Source organism: Rhinatrema bivittatum, chromosome 8 (assembly GCF_901001135.1).
Source record: "Rhinatrema bivittatum chromosome 8, aRhiBiv1.1, whole genome shotgun sequence".
In the NCBI taxonomy this organism is placed as follows: Eukaryota; Metazoa; Chordata; class Amphibia; order Gymnophiona; family Rhinatrematidae; genus Rhinatrema; species Rhinatrema bivittatum.
In genome coordinates this window covers 252,795,127-252,812,871 of record NC_042622.1, presented here as the reverse complement: position 1 = coordinate 252,812,871, position 17,745 = coordinate 252,795,127, and the positions used below count along the sequence as shown (strand labels likewise).

The 17,745-nt window shown below is 47.7% G+C and overlaps 1 protein-coding gene across 1 annotated transcript in view; it reads right to left on the bottom strand.

Annotated features, from left to right (window-relative positions):
• Positions 1-17,745, bottom strand: part of KDM4B (lysine demethylase 4B) — a 735,609-nt gene that overhangs the window by 518,805 nt on the left and 199,059 nt on the right. Inside the window, 1 exon segment of the mRNA XM_029614587.1 lies at positions 447-622. Within this exon segment, the coding sequence (XP_029470447.1) occupies positions 447-622 (176 nt within the window).

The window sequence follows — 17,745 nt, the reverse complement described above, 5'->3', positions numbered from 1 at the left end:
AATGGCAAGAATGCCATTAGCTCATTCAGCTCAAATGCAAGCATCTGGTGTGATATACACATTAGGAAAATTGAGGGGTGAATGAACTAACGTGTAACAGTTTCATTTGTAAGAGCAATCTAATTTACTGTACAGTCAAGTCTTATTAATCACCAGCAATGAAAAAAAAACCTGTTTTTTGCTTTTCACAGACTCACACTAGCATTTCTGCTGAAGAGAGCTTCCCTGGAGCATCATTTGTTTTGAACTGGAAGATTTTAGTAGGTTCACTTTCTGTTCTACACTAGAACTAGATTCTTCATTGTACTCCTCTTACACAGAAGGTATCTAACTACCGTTTCTAAATCAACAAGAAAAAAAATGGATTTAAAATGCCTACTAGTCGAAGCCCATCTTATTGCATACTGATCCTCTGCACACTAGAACTGGCTGCTTACTATACGTACTTCTCACTGTTTGCCAAGCGCCGGTAATCTCCCACAGTCATGGGCTTCTTCTGTATGTTATACTGGGTGAACAAGCCAGACTGTCCAGTCACCACCTGTTGGATGGGTGCAGGAATCACCATATTGTCAATATCATCATAGGTTTTACGGGGCTTCCATTCTTTAGGAGGGATCACCTAGAAAGGAAAAAGCAGGAGAATGACTTACAAGATGAATTCTTGCACTGTTTAAGACAGCCTTTCAGAACTAAGATGCCAAAAAGATTCTTTTGCTCTCCAAACACAAAATTTTTTTATTTATTTATTTAAAACCTCTTCTATACTATCGTTAAGTTAGATCACCATCACAACGGTTTACAGAAAGGCACAATAAAGAAAAACTATAATTGGTATAGATTACAAATTAAACATGTTCCATCATAATATGGTAACATTTTTAATATGATAAACTATGTGCTAAGTTAAGCTTATATGTTGGTTAGGAAATCGTTAAGCAGTTCAAACCTTATGTTAATATGCATTTGTAGGTAAAAAACAAAACTGATTGCTTGGTGCGTCCTTATCTATCAACTGTTTTTCTCATTCTCTTTGTCTTTATAAAAAGCTTGTTTAAAGAGCCAGGTTTTCAGGTTAGTTTTTGAATAGTTTCAAATTTCTTTGCAGCCTTATTTCGAGTGGCATGGAGTTCCACAGAACAGGTCCAGCCAGCGACAGTGCTCTCCTCCCTTACATGAGTGAGGCGTGCTGATTTAACAGAGGGGACAGTTAGTAGAGGCCTTATTAGCAGATAAGTTTCTGTGCAGAACATGTACGCGCAGTGCTGTGTTAAGCCAGTCGGCTTTTTCATCGTGGGTTAGTTTATGAATTATGCACAGTGCCTTGTATTGTATTCTTTGTTCAACTGGAAGCCAGTGTAGTTCAACAAGTGTTCCTGTAATGTGGTCACTTTTCTTTTTGCCGGTCAAAATTCTAGCAGCGGAATTTTGCAATATTTGTAGTGGTCTAATCGTAGATTGAGGTAGCCCTAGTAGCAGGGAGTTACAGTAGTCTGTGCTCGCGAATATCATTGCCTGTAGAAATGTGCAAAAATTGTTTAGCGTTAGCAGGGGTTTCAGTCTTCTAAGGCAGTGGTTCTCAACCGGTGTGTCGCGACACACCAGTGTGTTGCCAGACTTCTCGGTCCCCTGCTGACCCAGCTGCTCCCCCTACCCGAGCAAGATAGGTCCTACACATGGGCTTAAAACGCTGAAAGCCCGGGCGGAACGCAGCAGGAGAGCAGGAGTCAGCGGCTCCGGCATGCTCTCTTCTTCCCGCCCCCCCCCCCCCCCCCCCCGCGGCCCGGAAGAGGAAGTGGTGAGCAGCGGGTGCTTCGTGGGAGAAGAGACCATGCTAGTGCAGGCAGCAATGGCCCGAAGAAAAGAGGTGCAAGCCTGACGAATGAGCAGCGCGGGCTCAGAGAAAAACGAAGAATGTCGTTTACCCCCCACAGCTGATGGGACTCCTTGCTCTTGCGAGGGCTGAAAATGAAGTAGATTGCTGCTGCCTTTAGGATTAGAAGTGGAGAGGCTGCTGCTGGTGCTAGTTCGGGGGAGGGGGGAAAGAGTGAGTGAATGAGCAAGCATGTGTGCTTGAGATCCTATGTGTGTGAGTGAGATAGCATGTATGTGAATGATTGAGAGCCTGTACATGTGAAAGAGTATGTGTGTGATTGAGAGCTGGTTTAGGTGAGGGAGCATGTGAGTATGTGATTGACAGCATGTGTCTAAATGAGAGAAAGAGAGAGTGTTGTGTTTCCCGCGGTCGTGGCACCCAAAGACCGCGGCCCCCTACTTTAGCCGTGGCGTTCCTGCGCTGCAGGAGCCCCGGGGGAGGGCTCCGATCCTGGCCGTCGCCCCCACACGGCCTCCCGAGCTGCCCACTGCAGGGGGAGCCGTCATGCTCCCCCCTCGCGGTGTCCAGCGGCGTCTCTCCTCCGCGGGACAAAATCAAAGATGGCCACCGCCATCTTTAGGCACGAGGCCGCGCCTCCTCATTAGCCTTAAAGGGACATGATCCCTTTAACCAGGCTCAGCTGCTTCCTATGAGCTGGAGCAGAGGAAGTATAAAGGGAGACTTCCTCTGCTCATTCCTCGACTTGGCAACGTCTTCGACTGCTGTCTAGTCTGCTTGCTTCGGTGAGTTCCCTGAGCTTGGCTTCTGGTTCCTGCTTTGTCTTGGTGTTCCTGGTTCCTGACTTCGGATTGGCTTACGGTGATTCTCTGGTTCCCGACTTCGGACTGGTGAACGTTGACCCTCTGGCACTTGACCTAGGACTCCTTCAAGACCACCGCCTCCAAGGGCCCACCTAAGTCCCAGCGGCCCGGGTCCCTACAGACTCCTCCTGGGGGGACCACGGGCTTCCAGGGCGAAGCTCCAGTTGGCCCTTGCACCGGTACTCTGACCTCCCTAGGTCCACCTAAGTCCCAGCGGTCGGGTCCCTACGGGCTCCTCCCGGGGGGACCGCAGACCACCAGTGGTGAAGACACAGCGCCTCATCTCGTCTCTTCATCACCTCCGTGTTCGCCTCAGCCTCCAGTGCCAAGGGTCAGCCGGTCCTGCCTCCTGTTCTGCCTTGCCACCCGACGAGAGAGCCTACAGACCCTCCGAAAGGTATACCATCCTCTCGTCGGCCAAGGGTCCACAAGCCTGAACATAACAGATTGCCAAGTCCATGGACCCAGCAGAGGCTTCCGCCCACCAGGCCATTCCGGGAATGGCCCAGCGCCTGCTGGAGCAGCAGAAAACCCTGGATGCCCTGGTTTCCTCAGTGCAGAGCCTGAACCAGCGTTTTGATGCATTGGCTCCTATGAACCCTACGCTGCCTTCTCCACTGATGGTTTCTGGGGGTCGGCCGGTAGTTCGCATACCGGCACTGCCACGGTTTCTCCGGGGACCTCGGGCCTGCAGGGTTTTTATGAACCAGTGCAATATGCACTTCCGCCTGCAGGCCGCGCTCTTCCCAGATGACGCCACCAAGACGACCTTTATCCTGGCTCTTCTGGAAGGGAAGGCCCTAGAATGGGCTTCCCCCCTATGGGAACAGGACGATCCCGTTCTAAGGAACCTCAGAGAGGTTTGGGAGTTGTTCCCAATAAACTTCGGGCATCCGGCTCAAGAAGTTTCGGCAGGGCCGAGACTACTGCAGTTACGGCAAAGCTCCAGGACATTGGCAGAATACGCTATCGACTTTCGGGCCCTCTCCTCGGAGCTCGGCTGGGACTCTGACTGCCTCCACACCATTTTCTATCAGGGAATGAGCCCCCGAATTAAAGACGAGCTTGCAGGACGTGAGATACCAAGGCCCTTGAATGCCTTGATCGATTTGGCCAGTCGCATAGATAGACGCCACCAGGAGCGCCGCCAAGAGGCCCAGACAACATCTAAGCCACAACTCCGTCCAGACGTCCGACATTAGTCCTCACCCAAGGGTAGGTCAGAAACCCCCCGGTCGCTACCCGACGAACCCATGGATGTGGGACGGGAGAAGATGTCCTCCCGCGAACATCATCGGCGAATAAAGAAGGACCTCTGTTTTTTATTGCGGTGCAGCGGCCACCGGATAGCCACCTGCCCTGTGCGTTCAGAAAAACTCCCGTGCCTAGGACCAGGAGGCGGCCTCGTCCCTAGGCTCAACTTAGTCTACACCTCCACTAACTGTTCCAGTGGTGCTAATGTCACCCGCGGGTGAGTTTCATACTTTAGCCCTGGTCGATTCAGGCGCCGGCAGCAATTTCATAATGCAGAAATTGGTAGAGCACCTAAAAATTCCACTGACTTGCATCCCTGCTCCTCTAGTCATCTCCTCCATCCAAGGGAGACCCCTCCCAGGCCGCGTGACCCACATGACAGTTCCTACCCAGTTAAGGGTAGGGCTCCTTCATCGGGAAGAGATGTCATTTCACGTCCTGGTGCACTCGATGCACCCGGTGGTCTTGGGCCTCCCGTGGCTCCAAGAACACGGTCCCCAGTTCGAGTGGAAGAGTTTACAGCTGAACCGTTGGGGCCCGAGCTGTCATGGTAGATGCCTCCAACCTGTAATCCCCGTCTCCTACTCTGTGGCCTCCACCAAGCTTCCAGGATTGCCAGAGCCTTATGCTTCATATGCGGATGTGTTTTCGAAGCAAAGGGCAGAAATTCTGCCTCCTCATCGATCCTTTGACTGCGCCATCAATCTACTTCCTGGCACTGAGCCTCCTCGTGGGCGCACTTATGCCCTCTCGCTTGCGGAAACACAGCCATGAATGAATACATCCAGGAAAACCTGGAGAGGGGCTTCATCCGGAAGTCAAAGTCCCCCGCAGGGGCTGGGTTCTTCTTCGTCGGAAGGATGGAACACTGCGCCCCTGCATAGACTACCGGGGCCTGAATGCTATAACGGTAAAGGATCGCTACCCCTTGCCTCTTATCTCTGAACTCTTTGACCGCCTGCAAGGGGCAAGAATCTTTTCCAAATTGGACCTTCGAGGGGCTTACAACCTCATTCAAATTAAGGAGGGTGATGAGTGGAAGACCGCCTTCAATACCCGGGATGGCCACTATGAGTATTTGGTAATGCCATTCGGGCTTTGCAATGCCCCCGCAGTTTTCCAGAATACTATGAATGAAATATTCCGCGACCTTCTGTACCAATGTGTGGTAATATATTCGGACGACATCCTGATTTTCTCCGATTCCTTGACCGCCCACCGCCGGCATGTCGTCCAAGTCTTGCAACGTCTCAGGGAACATAAGCTGTATGCAAAGCTTGAAAAGTGCCTGTTTGAGCAGGAGTCTCTTCCCTTCCTGGGGTACATAGTCTCCAGTCAGGGATTCCGTATGGATCCGCAGAAGCTAAGTGCCATTCGGGAATGGCCACAGCCATCTGGGCTCAAGGCACTCCAAAGGTTCCTGGGTTTCCAAACTATTACCGGTCTTTTATTCCCCACTATGCATCCATTGTGGCACCGATGACAGCCCTGACACGTAAAGGAGCAGACCCCAAAAAGTGGCCTCCAGCAGCGGAGGCCGCCTTCCGTCGCCTCAAGGAGGCGTTCATGCTGCAACCCTGCCTTCGACATCCCGATCCGCAACGCCCGTTCTTTGTCGAAGTGGATGCATCTTCAGAAGGAGTAGGGGCCGTCCTGAGACAGGCCTCCGAGGGCCACAAGCTATGCCCGTGTGCCTTCCTCTCCCGCCAGTTCACGCCAGTGGAGCAGAACTATGCCACTGGCGACAAGGAGCTTTTGGCCAAAGTGGCCTTAGAAGAGTGGCGCCCATGGCTGGAGGGGGCACAGCACCAGTTCACAGTCTTCACAGACCACAAAAACTTAGAGTACTTACACCGGGCACAACGGCTCAATCCCCAACAAGCTCGGTGGGCCCTATTCTTCACCCGTTTTAACTTCATTCTGTGATACAGACCGGCAGAAAAGAATACTAAGGCTGATGCCTTATCACGGGTATTTGATTCCACGGAGGGTTCTGAGGAACCACAGTACATCATTGAACCATCTCGGATCCACCTGGCAGCTACCATTACCATCCCGCCTGGAAAAAACACTAGTTCCGCCGCACTTGCGAAGACAAGTGCTGGCGTGGGCCCCACGATTCTCGATGTTCCGGCCACCCAGGGCAATCCCGCACGTTGCAGCACCTGCGCCGGTACTATTGGTGGCCCAAGGTGAATAAGGATGTCCGGGCATACGTGGAGTCCTGCCAGACCTGCGCTCGCCACAAGAAGATCTCCGGTGCAACCCCTTGGTTACTCCAACCGTTACCTGCCCCTGCGGAACCGTGGACTCAGGTGGCTACGGACTTTGTGGTGGACCTGCCACCCTCCAATGGCAACACAGTAATATGGGCGGTTGTCAACAGTTTTAGCAAGATGGCGCATTTCGTGCCTTTACTAGGGTTGCCGTCCGCACCACAGCTGGCTCAGCTATTCGTCCAGCACATCTTCCGGCTTCATGGTCTGCCTAAAGGCATCCTGTCTGATCGAGGGCCTCAGTTTACTGCTAAATTCTGGAAGGCCCTCTACCAGATAGGTTCGACGTCACCCTAGATTACACGTCCGCTTATCATCCACAATCCAACGGTCTCGCAGAGAGGACGAACCAGACCCTAAAGCAATTTCTCCGTCTGTATGTTAATGAAAAACAGGATGACTGGGCCAGCCTGCTACCCTGGGCCGAATTTGCACTGAATTCCCATATCTCAGCCGCTACTGGGTCCTCCCCGTTTCAGATAGTGTATGGGAAGCAGCCACGCCCGCCACTGCCTGTTCCCATCATGGTTGCATCTCAGACAGCTCAACTCTCCGCCGATGAGTTGCATCGCCTGTGAATTTCCACACAACGCGCCCTGGTCAGGGCTGGTCAGGCAGCTAAGAGATACGCAGACCAGCACAGAAGGCCGTACCCGCCTCTCAAGCCGGGCCAAAAGGTTTGGTTGAGCATGCAGTTCATCCGGTTGAAGCTGCCCTCATCACGACTGGCCCCACGGTTCATCGGACCGTTTCCCATCATCCGGCAAGTGGGTGCTGTCTCGTATCAACTTAGTCTCCCTCCGTCCCTCAAGATTCACAACACGTCCCACGTCTCCCTACTGAAGCCTCTGGTGTTGTCTTGGCCTTCCAGCACGCCTCCAATCCCACAACCTGTGGCCTCTGAAGATGACCTCACCTATCAAGTCCGAGAGGTTCTGGATGTAAGGAAACACAGGAAGAAATGGAAGTACCTAATAGCGTGGGAAGGCTTCGGTCCCGAGGAGAACTCCTGGGAACCACTGGCTAATATCCTGGACCGGAATTTGCTGGAGCAGTTCCACAAGGACCATCCAGCTAAACCCAGGCCTCCAGGGAGACGATCTAAAGAGGGGGGTACTGTTGTGTTCCATGGTTGTGGCACCCCACAACCGCGGACCCCTACCTTGGCCGCGGCGTTCCTGCGCTGCGGGAGCCCCGGGGGAGGGCTCCGATCCTGGCCGTCGCCCCCGCATGGCCTCCCGAGCTGCCCGCTGCAGGGGGAGCCGTCCTGCTCCCCCCTCGCAGTGTCCAGCGGCGTCTCTCCTCCACGGGACAAAATCAAAGATGGCCGCCGCCATCTTTAGGCACGAGGCCGCGCCTCCTCATTAGCCTTAAAGGGACATGATCCCTTTAACCAGGCTCAGCTGTTTCCTATGAGCTGGAGCAGAGGAAGTATAAAGGGAGACCTTCCTCTGCTCATTCCTAGACTTGGCAACGTCTTCAATTGCTGTCTAGTCTGCTTGCTTCGGTGAGTTCCCTGAGCTTGGCTTCTGGTTCCTGCTTCGTCTTGGTGTTCCTGACTTCGGATTGGCTTACGGTGATTCTCTGGTTCCTGACTTTGGATTGGCTTACGGTGATTCTCTGGTTCCCGACTCCAGATTGGCAAGCAGTGATTCTCTGGTACACGACTACGGACTGGTGAGCGTTGACCCTCTGGCACTTGACCTAGGACTCCTTCAAGACCACCGCTTCCAAGGGCCCACCTAAGTCCCAGCGGCCTGGGTCCCTACGGGCTCCTCCTGGGGGGACCGCGGGCTTCCAGGGCGAAGCTCCAGTTGGCCCTTGCACCGTTACTCTGACCTCCCTAGGTCCACCTAAGTCCCAGCGGTCGGGTCCCTACGGGCTCCTCCCGGGGGGACCGCCTACCACCAGTGGTGAAGACACAGCGCCTCATCTCGTCTCATCATCGCCTCCGTGTTCGCCTCAGCCTCCAGTGTCAAGGGTCCTGCCTCCTGTTCTGCCTCGCCACCCGACGAGAGAGCCTACGGACCCTCCGAAAGGTATACCATCCTCATCCACAAGCCTGAACATAACAGCGAGCATGTGTGTCTGTGTGTGATTGATAAGCTGGTTTAGGTGAGAGAGCATGTGAGTATGTGATTGAGAACCTGTGTATAAATGAGAGAAAAAGACAGCATGTATGTGTGTGATTGAAAGCCAGTGTATGTAAGCCTGAAAAGATAGGCAGCATGTGTGTAAATGTGTAATTAAGAGCCTATATAAGTGAGAGAGAAAAAGCATGTGTATATGTGAGCGATTGTGAGCCAGTGTGCGAGAAAGAGACAGGAGAAAGTTCCAAGCAAACCACCCCTCCTCCTGATAATTCAAAACAATCTCAGGGCATCTGGATATCAAACGTTCCCAGGTATGCAGAGCAAAACATTTCTTGTATCTTCTTATTTTTCATTACTGGGTCTTTGTGTCTGCTATTTTAAAATATTTTATTGGGATCTAGAAAATTTTGATATGAGTTTTTAATTATTGGATATGCCACTTATCCGCTGTTTTGAAATAATCTGTTCTTTTTGTTAGTATGGTTTTACTGCTACTGATTTTATATGTCTTGATTTGTTTTATAAGGATGGGTGATGTTTCTTTTTTTCCTTTGTTGCACTGCATACAGAGACTCTGGCTTGTTGCGGTTTCCAATTCAGTTTTTGTCTGCATGCTTCTACTTATGTGTTTTGGTCTCTTTATTCTTTGTTAGGTGAGGATAAGCACATGTGATTCAGGTGAGGTTCTCTGCTGGCGTGTAGTTTCTGTGTATCAGCCTGACTTGGTCCGTTTTTCTAATAGATGTATTTATTTATTTATTTCGAGGCTTTTATATACCGAAGTATAGCAGATTGCCTTCACTCTGGTTTACATGGTAACAACATAGTACAATATAATAACATTGGAACAACTTATTATACTAATATATTGTATATAATGTATTGGAGTCTTAAGGCCTGGTGTAATATTTTCAGTGTTGCCTTTTCTTAGGTAAGGTGGTTACTGTTAAGTGCTGGAAACTGGTGCTGTTTTGGTGTGGGATGTTTACCGTTTATGCAATTTCTATTCAGATAGAATATGTATCTTTTCCTTGTCATTAACAATAAAAATAATACTGGACCTTTATTTTTTATTTCCGCCATAAATTGTAATGAGCAGTGTGAAACATATGTGAATGTGGTCTGTCAGGTGTGTCACGATGGGAAAAAGGTTGAGAACCACTGTTCTAAGGATCACTAATTTGGCGTAACCTTCTTTTAATTTCTGTGAGATGTGTTGTTTCATGTTTAGCTCAGGGTCAATTATTACCCCTAGATTCCATACTTTTATTGCTAACTCCACGGCTTCATTATTTTTTATTGCGATTGTAGTTGTATAGGGTGTATATTTTTTCGTTCTAGGTGTAAGAATTCAGTTTTCTCAATATTTATTACCAGTTCCAATTGGTTTAGGAGCTGTTTGATTATTTCAAGATACATATTGGCTAGTTTTATTGTTTCTTCAATGGTGTTTACGATGGGTAACAGTAATTGTATGTCGTCTGCGTATACGTAATGTTTGATTCCAAGTCCTGCGAGTAGGTGACATATTGGAAGTAAGTAAATGTTAAAGAGTGTTGCGGACAGGGCTGATCCCCGTGGGACTCCTGTTTGTAGTTTGACTTTGTTTGAAAGTGTGTTTTTGATTTGTACTTGGAAACATCTATTGTTTAAGTATGATTCAAACCAGTTTATTGTTTTGTTATTGAGTCCTATTTCTTTTAGTCTACTGATTAGTATTTTGTGATTTACAGTGTCAAATGCTGCAGAGAGATCTAATAGAACCAGAATGTAATGTGTTCCTGTATTGAAGCCTCTTAAGATAATGTCTGATAGCGCTAGTAGTAAAGTCTCTGTACTGTGTTTGCAGAATCCATGTTGTGCAGGATATAAAATGTTATTACTTTCTAGGTGGTTTGACAGTTGTTTTTGTACTGTTTTTTCAATTAGTTTGGCTATTAGAGGTAAGTTGGAGACTGGTCTATAGTTACTCAGATTTAGGGGATCAAGGCTCTTTTTCTTAATGATTGGTTTGATTATGGCTCCTTTCAGGGTATCTGGCATTAATCCTTCTTCTAGGGCAGGGGTCAGGAACCTATGGCTCTTTTGATGGCTGCATCTGGCTCGCAGACAAATCTTTAATAAAAAAGTAAAAATCTAACAAACTCCCCCACCCTCCTGACGCCCCCCCAAGACCTCCAAAATTAATTACACTACAACCCCCACCCTTCTGACCCCCCCCCCCCAAGACCTGCGGAAAGTCCCTGGTGGTCCAGCGGGGGTCCAGAGCGGTCCGGGAGCGATCTCCTGGACTTGGGCTGACGGCTGCAAGTAGTCAAAATGGCGCCGACGGCCCTTTGCCCTCACTATGTCACTGGGGTCGACCAATGGCGGCGGTAGCCCCTGTGACATAGGAAGGGCAAAGGGCCGTCGGCGCCATTTTGACTACTGGCAGCCGACAGCCCAAGTCCAGGAGATCACTCCCGGACCCCCGCTGGACCACCAGGGCCTTTTAGCAGGTCTTGGGGGGGGGGGGGGTTTTAGGAGGATGGGGGGCTGTATAGTAATTAATTTGGCAGGTCTTGGGGGAGTCAGGAGGCTTGTAGTAAATTAATTTGGCAGGTCTTGGGGGAGTCAGGAGGCTGGGGGTTGTAGTTAGTATGGCTCTCATGGAATTACATTTTAAAATATGTGGCGTTCATGGCTCTCAGCCAAAAAGGTTCCCGACCCCTGTTCTAGGGAGAGATTGATGATTTTGGTTAATGTTGGAGCTACTGTGTTGGCTAGTTTTTTTAATTCCATAATGGGCATGGTGTCAATTAAGTGAGGAGCAGGGTTCATTTTTTTTTTTTTTTTTTATCATGTTCTCGACTTCAATGTGTGATATCTCATCAAATTCTGACCATTTGACGACGTCCCTTGTGGGCATCTTAATCTCTTGTTTTGTTGTGATAGGGATTTTTGTTCTTAGGTTTTCAATTTTATCTTTAAAGAATTGAGCTACTTCATTGCATTGGTTCTCTTGTAAGGTTAGATGATTGTTTGTATTGTCGCTGTTGAGGTTTTTTACTATGTTAAATAGGGTTCTCGCATTATTTGCAAATTTTTCTATTTTTGAGCTGAAGTATTTCTTTTTGGTATCTAAAATTGTTTTTTGTAATAGGCCAGTTGTTTTCCTGTACTTTGTTAAATTCTTAGTTGTTTTGTTATTTTCCATTCTTTTCTTTCTTCTAAGGATCCGTTTTACTTCTTTGATTTGTTCGTTATACCATGGATTATTCTGTTTTGGTTCTTTAATGCGAACTTTTTTTGAGGGTTTAATTCATTTGCCCAAAGTTGTGGTTCTGTTTATCCAGTCGGTTGTTGCGGTGTGGCTATTTGTGTAATTGGCGTGTGTTAGTTCTTCATGTAATTTGTCTTTTAGAATATATGTGTTGAAAGGTGGGCGGTATAATGAATTCAGCTGGTTCCATGTTTTGTTTCTTTATTGGGCCTGTGTGTTTGATCTGAGAGTTAATGAGGAAGTGGTCTGACCATGGGATTTGTGTGTATTCAATTTTTATGTTTTCTAGGAGGCTGCTGTTAATGAAAGTTAGGTCTAATGAGTGGCCTGCTTTGTGTGTGGGTTTATCTGTGATAAGTTTGAAACCTAATGCAGACATTATGTCAATTAGCGTTTGGCAGGTATTTGATAGGGGGTGAACGTCCATGTGAAGATTAAAGTCACCTAATATTATGGTGGGTTTAGATGGCTTTAGATGAGTTGCAAAAAATTATATTAGTGGGGGAGATGTTTAGTTCGAGGAGACTGGGTGGGCAGTAGACCAGGCAGATTTGAAAACGGTCAGTGTCGAAAAAGGCAATTTCATGATTTGCTGGCGTCGTGATTGAAAGTAGTTTAGTTTTTAATTTTTTTTCAATAATTAATATTAATCGCCCCCTCTTTTTTATTCTAGGGATTGAGAAGACCTCATAGTTTTTGTTAGGTAGCTGATTTTTTAAGACTACATCTGATTTTTTTTAGCCATGATTCTGTTATTGCTATAAAATGGGTCTTGCAGAATAAATATGCACAATAAATTAAAGAAAATGTTTCATCTCTTAGCAGAAACATATGCGCTGTGAGTCAAAGCAAAAACAAGATTTAAAAATTGATCATTTTAGACCCAGCCTTGGAACTAATGACTCTACAAATTCTAAATTTTTCAGGGTTTTGCGTCAAAATAAATTTCTACAGGATTTGGAGAAACTATTAATGGTTTAAATCTAGTAAGGTGAACTAGTAGTACTAGATTTTATTTTTGGCACAGTAATAACTAGTACTTTAGAAAACTAACATGGTAACATAGTAAATGATAGCAGAAAAAGACCCAAGTGGTTCATTCAGTCTGCCCAGCAAGCTTTATTACTTTAATCTATGTATTTTTATTCTGTTAAGGGTAGGAACTGCAGGTTACCCCAATGCAGGTCATCTAAGAACATAAGAAACTGCCATACTGGGTCAGACCGAGGGTCCGTCAAGCCCAGCATCCTGTTTCCTATCAGTGGCCAATTCAAATAACAAGTACCTGGCAAGTACCCAAACATTAAATAGAACCCATGTCACTAATGCCAGTAACAACAGTGGATATTAATCAAGCTGACTTGGGGAATAGCAGTTTATGGATGTCTTCGGGAACTTATCCAAACCTTTTTTAAACCCAGCTACACTAACTGCCCTAACCACATCCTCTGGCAACAAATTCCAGAACTTGTGTGTTGAGTGAATCCCAAAAAGTGGAACACAGGGAGGATTATCTGGCAAAACTGAGGGACATGAAAAAAGTAATCAAGAAAGCAAAAAGGCAGAGGAAAGGATAGCCAAGGAGATAAAGCAAGGTGACAAAACATTTTTCAGATATATCAGAGAAAGGAGAAAGGTACATAGTGGTATAGTGAAACTGAAACGGGATAAGGATCAACAGGTGGAGAGAGATGAATTAGCAGAAATATTAAACAAATACTTCTATTCAGTGTTCACAAAAGACGACCCTGGAGAAGGACAGTCACTTGTTATCAAGACTGTAGAAGGGGATGGAGTAGACAAAATTCCATTTACGGAAGATAATGTATGGGAAGAGCTAAGAAAACTGAAAGTGGACAAAGCCATGGGGCCTGATAAGGTTCACCCCAGAATACAGAGGGAACTCAGAGATGTGCTGGCACGTCCACTGTGTGACCTGTTCAATAGATCTTTGGAAAAGGATGTAGTGCCTAGTGACTGAAGAAGAGCAGTTGTGGCCCCGCTTCACAAGAGTCGGAGAAAGAGAAGAGGCTGGAACTACAGGCCGGATAGCATCACCTCAGTAGTGGGATAATTAATGGAGACTCTGCTGAAGGAAAGGATAGTGGAACTATCTACAATCCAGTTGGTTGCTCAACCAGAAGCAGCAGGGGAAGGTCCTGTCAGATGAAACTAATTGATCTCTTTGATTGGGTAACTAGAGAACTGGATCAGGGAAGAGCGCTCTATGTAATTTACTTGGATTTTAGTAAAGCTAAAGTCACACAGAAGACTCAACAAAATGAGAAGCTTGGGAGTCAGCTCCAAGGTGATGGCGTGGATTTCAAATTGGTTGACGGATAGAAGACAACAGTTGATGGTAAATGGAGCCTACTCTGAAGAGAGAATGGTATTAAGTGCAGTGCCACAGGGATCGGTGTTGGGACAGGTTCTATTCAACATCTTCATGAGCAACATTGCGGAAGGGATAGAAAGTAAAGTTTGTCTATTTGCGGATGATACTAAGATCTACAACACAGTGGACACGTTGGAAAGAGTACAGAAAATGAGATGGGATTTAAGGAAGCTGAAAGAGTGGTCAAAGATATGGCAGCTGGGATTCAATGCCAAGAAATGCAGAGTCATGTATCTGGGGCATGGTAATCTAAAAGAACCATATGCGTTGAGGGGTGAAGGGCTGATGTGCACGGAGCAGGAGAGAGACCTTGGAGTGATAGTGTCTAATGCCCTGACGTCGACGAAGCAGTGTAACACACCAATAGCCAAAGCCAGAAGAATGCTGGGTTGCATAGAGAGAGTAATATCTAGCAAGAAAAGGGAAGTTATAATCCCCTTGTACAGGGTCTCACCTGGAGTACTGTATTCAGTTCTGGAGACCGTATCTCAGAGGAGACAGAGACAGAATGGAGGCAGTCCAGAGAAGGGCGATTGAAATGGGGGGTGATCTCCAAACGACTTATGAGGAGAGGTTGAAGAACCTGAATATGTATACCCTGGAGGAGAGGAGGAGCAGGGGTGATATCATACAGACCTTCAGATACTTGAAAGGTTTTAATGATCCATGGTCATCCTCAAACCTTTTCCATTGGAAACAATTTAGTAGAACTAGGGGTCACAATTTGAAACTCCAGGGAGGAAGACTTAAAACCAATGTCAGGAAATATTTCTTCACTGAGAGGGCAGTGGATGCCTGGAATGCCCTTCCGGAGGAAGTAGTGAAGACTAAAACTGAAGGATTTCAAAGGGGCATGGGATAAACACTGTGGATCCCTAAAAGGCTAGAGGATGGGAATAAATAAATAAAAAAGCTAAACTGGCACAGATCGGCAGTTACTACCCTTAAGAGAAACATGGGGGTAACCTGCAAGGAGCAGCAGTTACTACCTTGGAGGCTTGCTGGGCAGACTGGATGGACCATTTTGGCTTTTTTCTGCTGTCATTACTATGTTACTATGAAAAAGAATTTTCTCTAATTTGTTTTAAATGTACTACTTGCTAACTTCATGGTGTGCCCCCTAGTCCTTCTGTTATCTGAAAGAGTAAATAACCGATACACATTTACCTGTTCTAGTCCTCTCATGATTTTATAGACCTCTTATCTTCATTTGCATCCTTTAGGGATCCTCTGTGTTTATCCCAAGCTCTTTTGAAATCCATTACTGTTCTTGTCTTCACTATCTCTTCAGGAGGGCATTCCATGCATCCACCACCCCCTTCTGTGAAGAAATATTTCCCGATATTGTTCCTCGGTCTACCCCTTGAAGCTTCATATTATGACCCCTAATTTTACAGCTTTCTTTCCATTGGAAAAAGCTTGATTCCTATGCATCATTTATTTCCTTCAAGTATTTAAATGTCTATATCATATCCCCCCTGCCCCTTCTCTCCTCCAAGGTATACATATATAGATCCTTCAGTCTCATCTCATATGGCTTTTAATGCAGACCCCACACCATTTTGGTTGTCTCTCTTTGGACTGCTTTGATCCTGCCTCAATCCTTTAAAGATACTATCTCCAGAACCGAACACAGTATTGGTGAAATTACTTACCGGATAATTTTGTTTCCTTAGTGTAGACAGATGGACTCAGAACCAATGGGTATAGTGTACTCGTGCTAGCAGTTGGAGACGGATCAGATTTCAATCTGACGTCAGCCCCTAGTACATATACCCCTGCAGGAAGTGCAGATCCTCAGTATTCTTCCTTGCAAAGCATTGTGGATATACGTTTGACTGACCGATTGGTTAATTTGATTAACTTGTATAACTTCGTAACTATATAAACGTTATAACTTGATTAACTGGATTAATTTGAACTGGTCGATTGAGTATAGCTGGAGACCGCCAGGGAGCTCAACCGGAAAGCGTCGACACCCAGCCGGGGTGGAGACCTAGGTAAACTAAAAGAGGCTTACCCTTGAATCATTTGCAATTCCATGCGTGACGGCAGCCAAGGGCGGGCTGCTGAGTCCATCTGTCTACACTAAGGAAAACGAAATTATCAGGTAAGTAATTTCTCCATTTCCTAGCGTGGTAGCAGATGGACTCAGAACCAATGGGATGTATAAAAGCTACTTCCGAACCGGGTGGGAGGCTGCCTGTGACCCACTCAGTATTGCCCTGGCAAATGCCGTGTCCCTCCCGGGCCTGAACATCCAGACGGTAGAATCTGGAGAAGGTATGGATGGAGGACCATGTCGCCGCCTGCAAATCTCGGCGGGTGACATCATTCTTGTTTCTGCCCAGGATGCTGCCGGGCTCTGGTCTAGAGGCGGAGGTTTCCCTGCTTCTACGTAGGACGCCTTGATGACTTTCTTGATCCAGCGGGCTATGGTTGCCCGCGAGGCTGCTTCCCCTAGTCTTTTCCCGCTGTGAAGGACGAAAAGGTGGTCCATCTTCCGTACGGGTTCTGACATTTCCAGGTATCTGGAAAGGATTCTGCTAACGTTGAGGTGATGATGCAGACTACGGGCTTCTTCCGAATTCTTCAGGCTCCCGCGACGGGAGCGAGATGGTCTTGGTTCAGATGGAAGTGGGAGACCACTTTGGGAAGGAATGACGGGTACCAGTGTGCAGCTGGATGGATCCCGGAGTGAACCTAAGAAAGGGGTTCACGACAAGACAGTGCTTGTAGTTCAGAGATGCGTCGCGCTGAACAAACTGCCAGTAGGAAGACAATCTTCAGGGTCAGCTGACGGAGTGATAGCCCTCGAAGAGGTCTGAAGGTGGTTCCAGACAGGAAGTCAAGACGAGGTTGAGATTCCACAGAGGTACCGGCCACTTCAGAGGTGGACTAATGTGTTTGACTCCTTTCAGGAAACGTGACACATCCGGGTGAGAGGCTAGGCTATCGCTCTCGCCCCTGGTGCCGAAGCATGCCAGTGCTGCCACCTGTACCTTATGGAGTTGAGGGACAGTCCTTTCTGGAGTCCGCTCTGTAGGAACTCCAGCATCACGGGAACTTTAAGTGAACGTGTCTTGATGTCGTGATCTTCGCACCAGGCTTCAAATATTCTCCAGATCTTATGTATGTTAACGATGTGGAGAACTTGCGTGCTCGGAGGAGGGTGTCTATTACCGCCCCCAGTATCCGCTCTTCTTCAGGCGAGCCCTCTCAATGGCCAGACCGTAAGAGAGAATTGAGCTGGGTCCTCGTGGAAGATCAGACCCTGTTGTAGCAGGTCCCTGAGAGGGGGCAGGGGTAGAGGGTTCCCTGCCAGCAGTCTTCTCATGTCTGCGTACCACGGTCTTCTTGGCCAATCCGGGGCCACCAGAAGAACTAGTCCCTTGTGTAGCTGTATCTTGTGAATGATTGCGCCCAAGAGGGGCCACGGCGGGAAGGCGTATAGTAGGGTCCCCCGTGGCCAGGCCTGCACCAGGGCATCGATCCTTGGGATTGTAGATCCCGCTTGCGGCTGAAATATCTGGGTACTTGGGCGTTGGTTCTGTTCGCCAGAAGGTCCATTTCCGGTGTTCCCCACCGGTTTACTATCATCCGGAAGGCTGCGGGAGACAGCTTCCATTCTCCTGGGTCTAGACTTTCTCTGCTGAGGAAGTCCGCCGTGATGTTATCCTTCCCGGCGATGTGGGCGGCGGCGATCTCCTGTAGATTTGCTTCCGCCCATGCCATTAGTGGGTTTATCTCCAGTGACACCTGTTGGCT